Source organism: Halyomorpha halys, unplaced genomic scaffold (assembly GCF_000696795.3).
Source record: "Halyomorpha halys isolate HHAL.00 unplaced genomic scaffold, Hhal_1.1 Scaffold215.1, whole genome shotgun sequence".
Lineage (NCBI taxonomy): Eukaryota > Metazoa > Arthropoda > Insecta > Hemiptera > Pentatomidae > Halyomorpha > Halyomorpha halys.
In genome coordinates, this window is record NW_027107820.1 from 295,617 (window position 1) to 312,401 (window position 16,785).

Below are 16,785 nucleotides of genomic sequence, written 5' to 3' on the forward strand. Positions count from 1 at the left end.
AGTAGTCAGTCATTGACCATACTTCATTAAGTGTACTTCTTATACTTCTTCAACATTGTGACTCGGGTGAGTTGAGTATTAAAGGGTTATAATATTAGGACAATTCAGAGGCCGAGGAGGGACATGAAGTATCCCCGAAACGTTCAATATATGGATCAAACTCTATTGTGACCTGGAGGCAGAAAAGAAAACAAAAAAATATAATAAGGAAAGGTCAAAATGTGAAACAAATTAAAGATCATAATTAATTAAAATGACATAAAATATACATATCTTTATTAATTATCATTACAATTTTAACTTACACTAAACGCCTAAAAATATCTTACCAAAACTAAATAAATATTTTTTCATAAAATGAAAAAAATTAATTTTTCAATGACCAGCCATTCAATACACCATTCTGTAACAGATCGACGACATACAACGGAAAGCATGAGCAAAGTGACAAACACATTTTTTTTTTTATGTTATTAAGAATTATTCAAAGTAAATCGAATCCATTTAGCACGAGGTTCCCAGCTTATTCTTATACCAATAATAAATATTGAAGCGTTTTATAAACATTTATGCGAGCATAAGTTGCTACATGAATATTAATGTCATGTGTATTTATTATATAAAAAAGCAGTACAAGAATTAAATCTTGAGATTCTTTGGCCTTAATAGTTTTCTAAGCCTTCGCAAATAAAAGAACGAAGGATTAGAAAATAGTTCTGAGGGAGAAGTGATTTCATTTTAATGAGAAGTATCTTCTGCCAGACGTTGTCAAATTTCTTGGCTACATCAAGGAATACAACATATGGCTTTTACACCAGAGCAATTGAAATATAGTCAAGTCACTGTGTGTGATTGCTTTGCAGTATAATGGGAAGAATAGATTTTGATTTTTAGTCTGTTAGAATGTCAATCCATCTTTAATAAGAAAATTTTTGGAAATCCTTGAGTAATGAGATCATAAAAAAAAGCTTTCTTTTTGGGGAGTTAAATTCATGAATAACCTCCGAGAGAGTAAAGGATAAATAGTGGTATTGTAATTTGAATAGGCATTTTCATGTGTAAGCCCACATAAATTGGTAATTAAATATTTTGGTTGATTTGTGGTGTGAAAACAGTTGGAAGGTGCGCAGGTATATACTATATAGGTCACTGTCCACAGTAGCTAAGGGCTTCGAATTAGTGCTCACACTTCCTGTTGCTGGATTAAGCTACTATCGTCAGTTCATAGGCTTTTATGAAGTTTTCGTAATTTTTGTCTTAAAATTTGATTATTTTTCCATTTGAAGTCGGTTATATGTCACCTTGGTTTGTTTTTTGTTTTTTGGTTTTTTTACCCTCTTCCTGACAAGAATCGCACAAACCTACACCTCAACTACTGGCATTACATTACGTACATAATATAAATTGATCAAATCACTTACATCTTTTGGATATTTTGGTTTAAAGTAGTTTTCCTTATCGTAGGAAATCCTGAACGCTAGTGGTCAGGATTTCTGATATTAACTGAATTTCTCTCTTAGGCTTTTGAATTTGAATTTTGTCTTTTGATTTAATATTACTTCCTGAATGATCCCATCAATTTTCCCAAAGATAACCATTGGAAGTTTTTCTCTTTTTTTAGGTTTTGTCGAACAGAATCAAATCTAGTTTTAATAGTGTTAGGTGTGGTCGTAGCAAGTATGGTATTTTGTGCGTGGAAATATATCGGTGAGTTATGATTCGATAGATTTCAATAAACATTATTCATAATCTAAACATACTTATTCATGTCTTAGCCTCGATTATTGTATTGAACAACCTTAAATGAAGTTCTATGAACATCTCTTAAAAAGTTCATAAAATGTTTTATAATACAGAGATGAAATCAATGATATTGAGCTATATATTTGAAACCATTATTCCGGTGGAGACGAATCGGGAACAGGTACCACCTTCTCCTCTGCCCTTTCTGCAATAAATTACTGCTACAAGGATATCACTCACCGCTGACAGGCCCATAGTGTTACACAGAAGGGGTCTATCTACCTTAGTTCAGGAGCTTATTTATGAACCTTATCAAGTTGTACATATCAGGAAAAAAATCACATCTTTTAAAAATCAAATAATATAATTACTAAGTTAATAGCAAAATTGTCCAAGGTTCAATCTTTTAATACAATATAATTATTATTATATTCGGTGTAGCTAAATAGAGACCATCTCTCAATAAAAATGTCTTCAAGCGCTTCATTTGACTGAATCATAATACCAAATAAATTTTCAAAAAGGTATTCTTAGCTAATAACCAACAAAGGATTTCTTGTGAAAAAACAGTGAGCAAGTTGAGTATCGTTCCTCTAAATCGTTATTTTCTAATTATTAGCTACGTTATATTATATTGGTTTCAGGAATCTTCTAATAAAGCTATGGAGTTGCTCACTGCCCAGTCAATAAAAGTTTTATATTGGCTTCCGCTACTTGAAAAAGACTGAAAAGACAGAAAACTGTCTACGTAGATTTCGACTGTAAACAACACTTACTTGGACCGTTTGTCTAGCACATAATAGCACAAGAGCCGAGAAGAAAAAAAGGCAGTTATCTCACCCTAATTTTTGATTACTTCAATAAAAACTACGTATAATTACTAGTCAAAATTGATAAGTCTGCCAAGTATAGATAGGGGGATTAAAAAATGGCGGCTGTTTCAAAACCTTAAAAAAACATTGATTTTTCATTTGGAGCACTATATCTCAAAAACTACCAATAACACTAGAAAATCTTAAGAGAAGATTATTTAAAGAAGAGTAAATTTGCTGAAATATTAGCCCAAAAAGAGCTATTTACCTCCAATAGTCCTCGAGATATAGCTTTTTAAAAAGCACAATTTCTTAAAAATCTACTGAAAGATTAGTAGTTAGTTAATATATTTTGATAAATCTATATCTCAGGAACTATGTGACGTACAGATGTCTATTAGCACTCAAATTAAAGCTAGTTTAATGGACTATAAAGAAGCTTATGATCTTTACCTTCGCAGGAATAGTAGTTTTCATGATATTTGCTAAAAAATATTGATTTATAGTTGTTCAGACACTAAATTTGATTTATGAAAAACTTTATTTCAGAAACCATTGGACGTACTGATGTCTGCCAGCACTCAAATTAAAGCTAGTTAAATTTAATACAAAATAGTTAATTATGTTTATCTTTGTAGGAGTAGTAGTTTTTATGACATTTGACAAAATAAACTCACAATATGTGGATTTCTGGTTGTTCGTATAAAATGTTAGATTTTTGATAAAAATATATCTCTAGATCCACAAGACGCACATATGTCTGCTAGCACTCAAAATAAAGGAAATTTAACTTACTATAAAGTAGTTTATGACACTTATCTTCGTAGCAGTAGTAGTTTTTATGATATTCACATATGAATATAAATTTGGGAAATGAAAATTTGTCCAAACAACTATAAATGAATTTATTTTAGCAAATTTCATGTAAACTATTACTCCTACGAAGATAAACATCATAAACTACTTTATAGCTCATTAAACTAGCTTTAATTTGAGTGCTAATAGGCATCTGTACGTCAAATGATTTTTGAGATATTAATTTTTAAAAATAAATTCAGTAACTACTGATGTTTTAGTACGTCCCATACAACATTTTTATGAAATTACTTTTTTTAATAAATGAAATGCAGTGAGCAACTCCATTGGCTATCAGTTTCCTTCATAGGTGCTAATTATAAACAATTGTGTAATATTATGTGTTTTTATGGTCAAACCTATGAATGGTGTTGATTTATATCACATTAAATGTCTGAGGTACCAATTTATCTTCACAGAGGCTATAATTAAGCATGAATTTTTTTTTTATATTTGTTGAGATAAACAATTTATTTATGATATCTATCATCAGGGTGGTAAATGTTAAATATGGAATATACTATTCCTACCTGTTTAATGATCATTTAGCAATAAATTACTTTCGATGAAAACATTAAAGTAATCGTAACATTATGTAAGCTACTTATGTGATTCAAAAACTATTAGTTTCATTAACTTAGAATGATTAGTGAGATCTAATTATGAAATATTGGGTACAAAAGAGATATGGTGACTTTTTATAGTTTTTATGGTCGAACTTGAACCTGGCTCTGAAATAAATGTTGATAATAAATGACATTAAATTTTTCAGGGACCAATTTACCATTACTAAGGCCTAAAGAAGCATATAAGTGTATGAAGATGTAAGAACTTTGTGATTTCTAAGATTAGGGCGCTAAATGTTTAACTTCAGTAACATAAAATTTACTATTAGAATAAATTTAATGGCCTCATTTTTTTTTTCTTTTTTCACTTAAAAATTACATCAAATATGGTACGACCAAATGACATCTATCGGTCGGTGCCAAAATAAAACATATAAATAATAGACATAAATGAAATTTATTAATTATAATTTTGACTATTAGGGCTTTGTGAAGGCTACTACAATTTATAAATTAGATCAGAACAACGTGAATTGATCTCTAGTGATACAACTAAAAATTCAATTAATAATTACTAAAATCAAAATAAAGTAAAAAATAATAATCATTAAAATTTAAAAAAAGAATTAACAATAAAAATGGCTGAAAGGAAGAAGTGAATAATAATGCTGAAAACTTACAATTAGTGAATTAATAGAATAATGATATTAAAACAAGCTGATACAAAATACATTAAAAATAAGGATCCAGTTATATCTAAATAAATAATATTTACAACCAAGTACACACATGCATAGCTAATTCTAATCGTAATATGTAATATGAATGTGGAGATAATAATTAAATTATGTGGAGTTAAGAAAAAATACAGGCAGATGTGGTCGTTTGATGAATCAAAATCATAGAAGTTAGAAAGTACCCAGTCAAATATTTCTTTTTACTCTCTTTGTGGTTGATTTATTTATTAGTTCTTCTGGTATGCGATTGAACAGATATTGTATCATATCGTTTGAAGTACGTTTACAAAATATATTGTTATAGGCTGCTTAGATAAATTTAATTTTTTTTCTAACATTCTTTAGATATATTATTTCCTTTCTAAATAAATTAATATCCATAAATTTTTAAGTAATTCTGTAAAAATAAAATAGTTTAGGTGGTAAAATACCAACAATTTTAAGATCTTCTGCTTATTACTTCCTATCAAAACATTTTAGTTTAATTACTGTTACTATATATTTAAATGAAAATATTATATTGTGTATTAAAGCTTGTTTTCACAAGGTAACAAGCCTCATTGGCAACCCATCTCATTATATTGACATTATCCATATTCTGCTCAAAAGTAAAAGATCGATCAAATTTAAAATGGCATTATTGTTTTTAAAAAAACTAAGAAATTTAAAATAAAATATGATTTATTTAAAAAAAAAAAATAACCGTCAACGGAACTTCCGCTATGCGGGAGGAAAAACGACTTCTCAGATATGATAGTTGCTCAGCCTTTATCTTTAGCCATTAGTTTCCTAAATAAAAGAATTTTACATTATACATTCGATAACTATATTTTAATCACGAATAAATCAATGCACATCAGTGAGAAAGGGGTTGATTTGAGTTTCTTTTAAACTAACTAATTGTTTCTTAATTGAAAAATATATTGAATAAAAAATAAATTAATTTAAAGAAACAATTACAGAAATAACCCAACAGTCCTCCTGGATAAATTTTTTTTAAAAGATCTAAAACATATTTTTAAGAAATGCATGTTTTCCTGTAGTTTACTATAAAAGTAACGCAAAAAACAGATCGAAATATGATAAAAATATCAAAATTCATGATAAATAAATCAAACTGTATTATGTCGAAAAATAACGTGCGAAGTGTATTCACTATGGACTATACACTTTTCTATTCTGTTGAGCAATATGTAGAATTAGTGGAGTTACACCAGTATGGTTCAATGATACAGAGAAACTTGATAAGAAGATAAAAAATTCGAAAACTGAGAAAAGAAATTTACAAGAACTAACGTCATATTGAAGCGTCGAATAGTAAAAGTCTCTGCAATAAAGACCTTTATCCTTTCTTCCATTTTATAAATATTATTTTGCTATAAGAATGGCTAAACGACCAAACACCAGTGAGTCTGGTGATGTAAGCAGTAGCGAAGACGAATTTCAGATAGACTGTATTATTTGTTCTTAGAGGAAAATTCAAGGTGGAAGGTTGCAAACAACATTTAATTGTAAAACATGCACAAATAAATCTGCTATGCTTATTAGGAATTGCTTCAGAATCCATTATATTGTAAGAAGTGAATTTCGTAATTTTGGTTTTATAAAAATGTGTTTTTCAATGTCTAAAAATAGATGTAAACCAAATTTCATTACAATACTTGGTCCTAATGTTGTTTGATATAATAGTCCAAGAGCCCGAGAGGAGAAAAAAGGCAGTTATTATACCCCAATTTTTTATTACTTTAATGAAAACTATGTATTGGTTTCTATTACTAATCGAAATTGGTGAGTGCCAAGTATAGGCAGGGGGAATAAAAAATGGCGGCTGTTTAAATACGTTAAAAAAATTAATTAATCATTCAGAGCATTATATCTTTAAAACTACCAACAATACTAGAAAACCTAAAAGAACATTATTTAGAGTAGAGTAAATTTCCTAAAATATTAGACCTAATAGACCTATTTACGTTCAATAGTATTTGAGATATACAAAAGCAACATTTCATTTAAAAAATGCACTGAAAGATCAGAAGTAAGTAAATTTATTTTGAGAAATCTATAACTCAAAAACCATTCGACGTACAGATGTCTGTTAGCACTCCAATTACAGCTAGCTTAATAGACTATAAAGTAGTTTATGACTTTCATATTTGTAGTAGTATTTTTCATGATATTTGCTAAAATAAATTGATTTATAATTGTTCATCAATCACTTATTGTCCGAACAATTATAAATCAATATATTTTATTTTATATAGCAAATATCATGATAATTACTACTCCTAAGAAGATAAACGTCAGGAACTACTTAATAGTACATTAAACGAGATTTAATTTATTTAAGAGAATTAGAGTGTTAATAGACATTTGCACGTCGCATGGTTTTTGAGATATAGATATTCACTGACTACTAATCTTTCAGTTCCTTTTTAAAATAACTTTTGAACGTAAATAGCTATATTAGGTCTAATATTTTAGCAAATTTACTCTGCTACTAAATAATGTTCTCTTAGGTTTTCTTTTGTTCTTGATATTTTTAAAGGTACAGAGCTCGGAATGAAAAATTAATTTTTTTTTAACGTTTTGAAACAGCCGCCATTTTTTATTCCCCCTACATATACCTAAGTTTTTATTAAAGTAATCAACAATTGGGGTGAAACTACTGCCTTTTTTTCTTCCCGACTCTTGTATTATAATATCACGGTGGCGAGTGCAAATTAAATTATTTTTTATTTAATACATTTTTCCACTACTAGGCATAATTAATCATGATTTCTTTGGAACTTAATTCTGCCCCTCCACTGATGTACATCGATGTATTTATGATTGAAATATAGTTACCGAATGTAGTTTATAATATAAAAGTACATTTTTTATTAAAGAAATTAGTGGGTTAAAGATAAAAACTGAGCAAGTATTACATCTGAGAACTCGTTTTTCCACCGGGATAGGGAACTGATGACTCAGCGAGCAGTGTGTATTGGCACGTATCGTCCTTTCTCAAATGTCTTGGACTTCCCCGAATTTACTTCTATGATGTAACGCAATTCCACTGATGAAATGTTTCTGAACAGTTATAAATGAAAGTTTATAACTATAATAAAATTTCTATTGGCATTTCTAATTGAACATTTGTAATTCTACTCAATAATTTTCTCCGTAACGAAATATTTATGATCATAAATCAATTTAAAAAATAAATAAACTGTTGCACTAGAACTCTTCAAGGGTCGTGGGTTTGATATTGGTAAGGAAGTACATACTGTTTAAAGACCAACGGTTGTACATGGAGGTAGCTCGGTCAAGAGCACCTTCAACCGCCAGGTTTCATCCAAATTAAGATAATAATCACTCTTTAGAGATTGATTGTGAGTGTTCCCTTGGAAGGTAAATATAATAATAATGATTATTATTATTACAAATAAATGAAATTATTAGATAATTAATAATAAATTTAATTTAAAATATGATTAATGAATGATAATTAAATTATCATGACTAAAACATTTCTTATTATTTAATATAGTTTCTACTTGGATTAAAGGTGGACTTGTTCTTATAATCGAAAAGTACTTACGTATTCTTTTAATTGAATAATTAAATTGTAGAAAATTTGAACTTATATGTGTTATGGCAATTACATAGTCTTGTTTTCTGAAATACCTGTGTACCTAGCTTTTTTTTATTTTAATTGTTACTCTCATTACATAATTGATTATTCCAAAGCGACTGTTATCGACTTAACCCGACGTTCGTAAATAGAATATTGAGCAGCTTCTGCACTTTTTATTTACCAAATATAAATGAATTATATCGTCCTGTAAGCTGTAATAATTAGCAAATCTGGAAAAATCCGCATACGATTTTTATATTATTTTAAAAAAAACACATCATACTAGAGATATGTCTTCTCAACCATCCTTTAGTTAGGATGTCTATAATCTTGAGAAGATAGTTGGCCCTGGATAATATATATGGGAAGATGGTTGGGGGTGCGGTCAAAATATAACAAAACATGATACTCATAGATTTCTTAATGTAACTTCGCAAATAATTCCAGATACCTCCAGAATTCATTTATTTTCTTTTAAATAGTATTAAGAAGTTTACGGATATTCGAGTTTAAGCGACAACATCACCTGTAGTAGTATTTGGCTGGTTCCTTGCTGAGATACAATAAAAAAATCTCATTACATTTCACTATTTTGCTTAAATAGTGTCATATTATTTCTCTGGAGTTTAATTTTAAGTGTTAGTAACTTTAACTTGGTGAACATTCGTGCCAATAGTAATAGGTTTTTCTAAGCTTTTTTTTTTTTTTTTTTTTGTCAATAACCAAACCTTCTCCTTAAAAACATTTTTTTGTTCTGACATAAAAATGAATTCAATGATGATTTTTTTTTTTTTTTTTTTTGTCAATAACCAAACCTTCTCCTTAAAAACATTTTTTTGTTCTGACATAAAAATGAATTCAATGATGTTTCTCAGTTTATTTATTTATTTGTAAAATAAGACTTTCATAATCATAATAAGTAAGCAATTTTTACTAAAATTATATAATTAAAGTTTTATCAGCAGGGTGAAGTGATTATTTGGAAAACTCAAATAAATTGTTTAAAATTAAGTAGATACAAAAGTATGTTTGCATTACGTCCTTGATATTATAGGTTAGGAAGTTGAAACAAAATTTATGAACAAAAGAGAATATTGTATGAATAAAAAGAAAATTTTTTTTTTTGGCCAAGACTCCCATTGGAGTCTATACTCTATACTGCCTTACCATGGTTGGGGGTCAAAGTTCTTCATTTTGTGGGACCGCCACTGAGTGAAAAAAGTCAACGTCCCAGGCCGGATTTGAATCGGCACCGCCAACAGACATCAAATTGGTAAGACTGTGTTTTAACCACTGATCTATGGGCGGCCCACTAAGGAAAATTAAAAGATTCTCAAAGCACAGGAAGATATATTTTTACTGTAGAAATATAGATTATAATAAATGATTATTGCAGTTAATGCATAAGTAAGGAATCGTCTTCATAATATTGAACAATGATGAATTTATTTATAAAAAAATTTAAAAATAAAAATGACGGAATAGAAGTTGTTCCATTTATTCTGACTAACAGAACTAAAAATGTTGGTGCTATTCATTTTAAATATAAATAAGATTAAGGAATCTATTTTACAATTCGGAATGGCAAGAAATGAGATTTAAAAATTCATCAAAGTTAAGATTTCTTCTTCAGGAACACGGTCCCTAGGTGACATTATTTCAGAGCCCCCCTCCCTCGGGAGGAAGAGGACGAATTAAATATTGAGCATGCTTCGAAATATTCCTTCCTACCTTCTGGCTTCTTCCTTATCAAAATGTTAATGGCAAGGAGAGTCCGTATTTCTCTTAAAATTATTATTTTTATAAATTTAATTGGTTAATTCATTATTTTAATATACTACAGCAGAGTTGGGAATTTAAAATTGAAATTGTAATGGGGGCAATGCTTATAAAAAGGTCAATAATGTTTATAATCATAGATAAATAAAATTTTTTTCAATGATAACTTGTAGTTTTATCCTAAAAAACAACAAAATTTTTTTGTAGACAAACATTAAAGGACAAGTTATAATGTACACAACTGGTAGCCTAATTACAGTATACCAATGGTTTAATTCATATATAACATTTGCAAAATTTGATTGGTTTGATGGTTATCTGCTATACTAGACATCTTCTTTATGAAAGTTATAGATGATTTTCATTTTTTCGCGTAGGATTTCGAAAATGTTTAAAATTTCGGATGTCATTGAAAAGTTAATATATTTGCACTGACCTCCATAAAAATTTTAGAGAGCCACAAAATAGACCTTTTTTTCTTACCTTAATTTAATTGAATTATATTATTTCAAAATTTTTTGAGACAAGGTAATTATTTATTAAATAAAACAAAAAATTTTATCCAATTCTGTCTCAACACTTTATTTCTCACTAGTCCAACGTTTCGGCCATTCCAGCCATCTTCAAGGACATCTTCAATACAAAACTCCTCCTCACATTAATTCACAATTTCTATTGCAGGCTATTCTGCCCAGGTCATTTTCTTCATTCTAATTTCAAACCTATTTATTTAAAATTTAAAACCATTAACATTTATTTTTCTCTAAAATACAGGTATTTTATATTGTTGATGATTTTATAGAGAAAAATAAATGTTAATGGTTTTAAATTTTAAATAAATAGGTTTGAAATTAGAATGAAGAAAATGACCTGGGCAGAATAGCCTGCAATAGAAATTGTGAATTAATGTGAGGAGGAGTTTTGTATTGAAGATGTCCTTGAAGATGGCTGGAATGGCCGAAACGTTGGACTAGTGAGAAATAAAGTGTTGAGACAGAATTGGATACAATTTTTGGTTTTATTTAATAAATACTTAATTTAATTTTTTGTTCTCTAGATCATTTTACGTATGAAGTCGAGATTCATACTCAATGAGTATGCCAATAGGAGCAATAATTTTAAAACCAGGCCAAAATGCGAACGATTCAAAACCAGTTACTGAGTATAAAATAACATAACCTTGTTTTTATGACCCTTAGCAGACAGGAATGTGGTATTTTCTGTCATGAGAATTTGTTTCTTAATAGGTTTAATGATTAATCTTGACTTTTATCATTTTGTGTTTATTTAATTTATTATCACTTAAGTCATTCAAAATTTCAATTTTATCCTCTACAATTTATATCAGTGACCTCTTGTTAGTTACACAATAATGGATAACTCAATTCAAGGTACGCGTAATATTATATAAGAACTTACACATACTTGCGACTTAGGCAGAATTACATTTCACGTTCTATTATGAAGTTTGCATTTTTACAGGTTCCAATTGCAGTTTCAGACGACTTTTCATCAACTAGCGGGAATGATTTGAAAAAGTTAGGTCTATCCCCCCCCCCGTCACCTCCTATTCCTCCCCTCTCCCCTCCAAAAAAAATTAATAAATCTGGGGCCGTGCGTGCATCACATAACTTCCACTTATTAACCTACTTACGTCTAAGTTATGTAGACATTGGTGGACTCGTGTGGAAGTTATCGCTATTTTTGTAATTTTCATGGAAAAAAAAAAGAAAAGTTAAGGATAAAGAAACCGTAATGATATGTTAAAAGATTGCATGCCATTTTCCCTTTCGAATCGGATGTTTCTATAGGGTGTTTTTTTAAGCCCGATAGAACTTAAAATTGTAAAAAATAACACAAAAAATTAAATTGTAATCAAAATTTTTTTTTTATTCGAAAGATCAATACGTGACATTAACATTTGAAAATGATTTCGGGCATATGGGCACCGCGGCTGTTCTTGACGAAGCGCATTCTGTAAAATTGTGTTCAGCGATGAGGCGCATTTTTGGCTTAACGGGTTTGTTAATAAGCAAAATTGCCGCATATGGTCGTGCGATTTGATACCTCTCGATTATTTCCTGTGGGGCTACGTGAAGTCACTGGTTTATGCTGATAAACCAGCAACAATTGACGCCATGGAGGCCAGCATTGTTCGTGTTATTCGTGACATACGGCCAGCAGTGCTCGAAAAAGTGGCCCAAAATTGGACGTCCAGAATGCGCTTCGTCAAGAACAGCCACGGTGCCCATATGCCCGAAATCATTTTCAAATGTTAATGTCACGTATTGATCTTCCGAATAAAAAAAAAATTTTGATTACAATTTAATTTTTTGTGTTATTTTTTACAATTTCAAGTTCTATCGGGCTTAAAAAAACACCCTATATATTCCCATTTTTATCCTTTAGTTATTCATAAAGCTCTTAAATATGTTGTATTTTTCCATTTTTAATTGTTAAAAATCACAACTTTATTTGTTTTCAATGAACGAATTTCAGAGAAAGATGTTTTTAAAAAATTGAAAAATTTCTCTTGACGTTCTGGAAATAGAAAAGCACCCAAATCACGATGTGGCCAGTAAAGAACAAAAAATAATAAAAAGTTATTTTAAAGAAATAAATTTTAAAAAATAAGAAAAAAAATTTAAATAATAAAACATCTTCATTATGTATTGTAAGAATTAAAAAGATTCGTCTAAGTATACCTATGCTTTGTATATAGTTACTCAGTGCAGTTGGGCTGCACTACTTACTGAATATAGTTTTTTCTCTTTCGCCTGTGTTCTATACTGACCGTCCATCCAACCATCTTCTTTATATATGATATTCATGATCAGCAACTAACCCATCATTAATCTCTTTTATATGGTTACGCCTAACTAACAATATTTAGGAACAATTCAGGTTTTGTTCATAATATAGGAATAATTCTACGAAATTCGAAAAGAAATGATTTAGAAGTGTTTGTAGAATTTTTTTCACGTTCATTAAAGTCGTTTATTTCATCATTAATCTTTTTTATGTTATTATCCCTAACTAATAATATTTAGTGGAAGATTATTGATTGACCGTGTGTATAGATGAAAGGAATATGGTCCGGGTGCGGTAAAATAAACAACTCAAATAGTAGATAATTATACTATTTTATTGAGCCTATTATATTATATTATAATTATGTAAAATAGTATAATTATCTACTATTTGAGTTTTTTTTTTTTTACCGCACCCGGACCATAATAATATTTAGGAACGATTCAGGTTTTGTTCATAATATTGGAATAATTCTACGAATTCTTAAAATAATTTGTTTATATGTGTTTATAAAAAAGATTTTTAGTATTAAACTATTTATTCAAAACTTCCTGCCACCAAGCTTATTATTTTTTTAAAACAGATAATTATAAATTTCAGAAAAATGTCTTGATATATTCAGTATATAAATATATATGTTTTCAATGTCAAACAAATACAAAATTAATTCCATCATATGGAATTAATTAATAATGAAAGTAATAAAGTATATAATCTAGTCTTTAATTCATTGAAACACATAAGAATAATAGTTTTATTCAGGTTCCACCTTTTTAGTTATGTACTGTTATTAAGTGTAAAAATATCTTCCTGATAAATTCCGGAATTGAGCATTACATAAGGAAACTTGACGACATGGAAAGTAATGAAGGGGGTTCCTTGAATGAAAAAAAGCTACACACGCAATTAGTCATTGGCTGATGACACAGTCTATGGCAACCTTATATCGATTATATGGACGTGGAGCGGTAATGGTACGCCAGTCCTTTCCAGGTAGTTGCAGAGTAATGAGCATGGATCCTAGAGTCCAGAGGGTGCCAGGCCATGTGGCCTTACCGACGGGGAGGAAGGTAACCATAGTGGGTGCCGGGTCTGTAGGGGTTGCTATAGGCATATCTTTACTAGCAAAGGTAATCTACCAATATAGTTATTTCAACTTTTAAATGTGTATTCATAATTATAAGAATGATTAAAGTACAAATATTTAATTATAATTAATAAAATATTTGATTCTGAAGATCATGGCCAAATGCAAATATTTTATATTCTCCTCTAAGCACACTTATTTAACGTAAGGTTACATTGATTATTATTTAAACATAGAATCTAATTATAATCTGTCAAAATTGAATTATCACTTCTTAAAACTAACGGTCTTTTTACTTTTACTTAATTACAATTCTAAAACCAAAGCGTTTAAATTTAATTTTCTCTTGTCTAATATGAGATGCATCCATATTTTTATTTTTTTTTGTCTTCCAAAAGTGGATATATCGACTTTTGACAGAAAATTCGCCAAATAAGTTTTTTTTTTTTTAATTTTGAATCTGATGTATACCATGTGTTATACCATAGACTGGAGTTGATTTGTGACAGCCGTACTCCCTTTGGGACTGATTACATGGGGATTCCAGTACAGAAAGTAATCCCAAACAGAAACTAAGTCTAAACTTATGTTATCGGATGTACCACTATCAAAGCAAATTACCGTTATTTATTCGGACCTCTTTCAGGTTACGTGTTTTTTTTTTTCAACAATAAGATTTTAATATATTTTTTTTTTCCGGCCAAGACTCCCATTGGAGTCCTATACTGTATATAAAATTATTCAAGTGAATATTAAAAATTGTCAATAAAATTTTATTTAATACTACATTTTGAAAACACGATTGAGTGATTAATTTTGTTACCATCAGTGGATGTCGATATGAGATAGTCTAAAATAGAAAAGTGATTTTATCATATTGGTTTGCACAGTGCTTCGCAGTATATATACTGCGTTGGGTTATGTGCATGGAATTGCATAATGATTATAAATGTACTGTAACGATGTTATCTGGTCGATCGATTATAATTTAAATTATCGATAAATTAAATAGATGTTCTTGGACAGTGGGTAAAAAAACAAAAAAAAAAAAAAACTCGATACAGGATAATTCAAAATTTCTAAACAAGTTGTTTGGACATTTCTTTGATGAATCATTAGAGGAGGTGAAGAATACAGTAGAGAATTTATTCATAGAAGAAAGAGAGGAAATCTTAATGTTCCTGAAGAAAGAGAAATTTGCCAACAGACATGAATGCTGTGGTGGAACATCAGCAGGATGCACTGCACTGCAAAAAAAAAAAGTTATATATGACATATGAATATATTACAAAACCTTTAGTCAGGCCACTTTCCTCAATTCTTCTTTCCTGTCATTATCAATTTTTCCTCACATTTCCTTTCTAATATCAGTTCCTCAGGTTTCAAGGGACTTACGTGACAGTAAACGGGCATCATAATATTCACCGCCTGTCTATCTCGTATTTTAACGGTCTGTGTTATTTAGTCATGATGAAATAAGAATCACTAAAACGTGACGACCAACATTGAACAAGTAAATTGAGCCTCTAGCTCTTCCTAAAAAAAAAATAACTGACTATGTCTTTGTATTCTTCAGAAGCAAAATTTATTTTTCAGAAATATTCTAAGGCTAAGTATCTTCAGTATATCGTCATCAATTTCTAATGAAATAGCGAATTTCGATATTACTTTGGAATCATTGGCAGTCTTTGAAAAATCATTTACTTTACGCTATTGATTTTAATGTAAACGAAAGAGGTATTTTATTCAACATATCAATATAGAAATATAAATGACTAAGTATACATTTTAATAATATATGGGTTAGATGTATTGAAAATATTTCAAGGATTTCTAAAATTAAATATTTATCCATTTCAATTAGTTCGCTTTCCAGAAATAACAATGGAGTAATGAGCTAGCTTACTTGTTTATTCATTATTACTTATTTCATCTCTTACAAATGAATAATTTATACAAAGGCAATGATAATCCGATTCAATTATAACTAACTGTACAATTATTTTATTATACACAACTAGTTTATCCTAATGAAAATTTTCTCTTTCCATTATTTTTGTTATAAACTAAAAATAAAATATTATCACATGAAATACTCTAAAACTATCATAGCAAATTACTGACTCTTATCCTCTAAGAACGTCAATGGAGTGCTTCATTGAAAGTTAGAATGAAAATCTTAAGAAATGTCAATTAGCTTAGTTAATAGTAAGTTGAAAGTTGGTAGTAACTATAAACTAAATTATTTTTTTAAAATTAATATCAGCTCGTAACTATAACTTTGATAATTAAAGTGTTGGTCGGTAGTCGCAAATGGAACTAAATTAGTCACAATTAATTGGGAAAGCAATTATTGAGTTAGACGAGTAATGAAAGTTGTCAATAAATTACAAATTTTGACGTATAGATTACTGACAAATAGAATCGCGTCACAATTTGGGTCAATTGTTTCATGCACTTTTGTTTCACACTGACACTTGGTTTTTGTTAGGGATGTGTATCTCTAGTTAGATCTGTCATCCACGAACCCATAGAGAAGCCAATATAGAAGTATACTTGCGCAAAATTAAAACATCTTGAATTTTTTTTAATAAGTTAAGATTAAAGCGAGTTAACTCAATTGTAAATGAATCAAATGCACTTTTTGAACATAATATTCAGCCATGAAATTGAAAACTTATTATAAATTAACAAACATTTTTATCTACCATAGTATTCAATCAAATGGTATTATATTTAAATGATTATGAAGTGTGTGTGTATATATATACACACATAT

The 16,785-nt window shown here is 29.1% G+C and overlaps 1 protein-coding gene across 1 annotated transcript in view; it reads left to right on the top strand.

Moving 5' to 3' along the window:
* Positions 1–13,795: 13,795 nt before the first annotated feature.
* Positions 13,796–16,785, top strand: part of LOC106679698 (L-lactate dehydrogenase C chain) — a 15,997-nt gene continuing 13,007 nt past the window's right edge. The window contains exon 1 of the mRNA XM_014419001.3: positions 13,796–14,049. Within this exon, the coding sequence (XP_014274487.1) occupies positions 13,840–14,049 (210 nt within the window). The 5' untranslated portion in view covers positions 13,796–13,839. The remainder of the gene's footprint in view (positions 14,050–16,785) is intronic.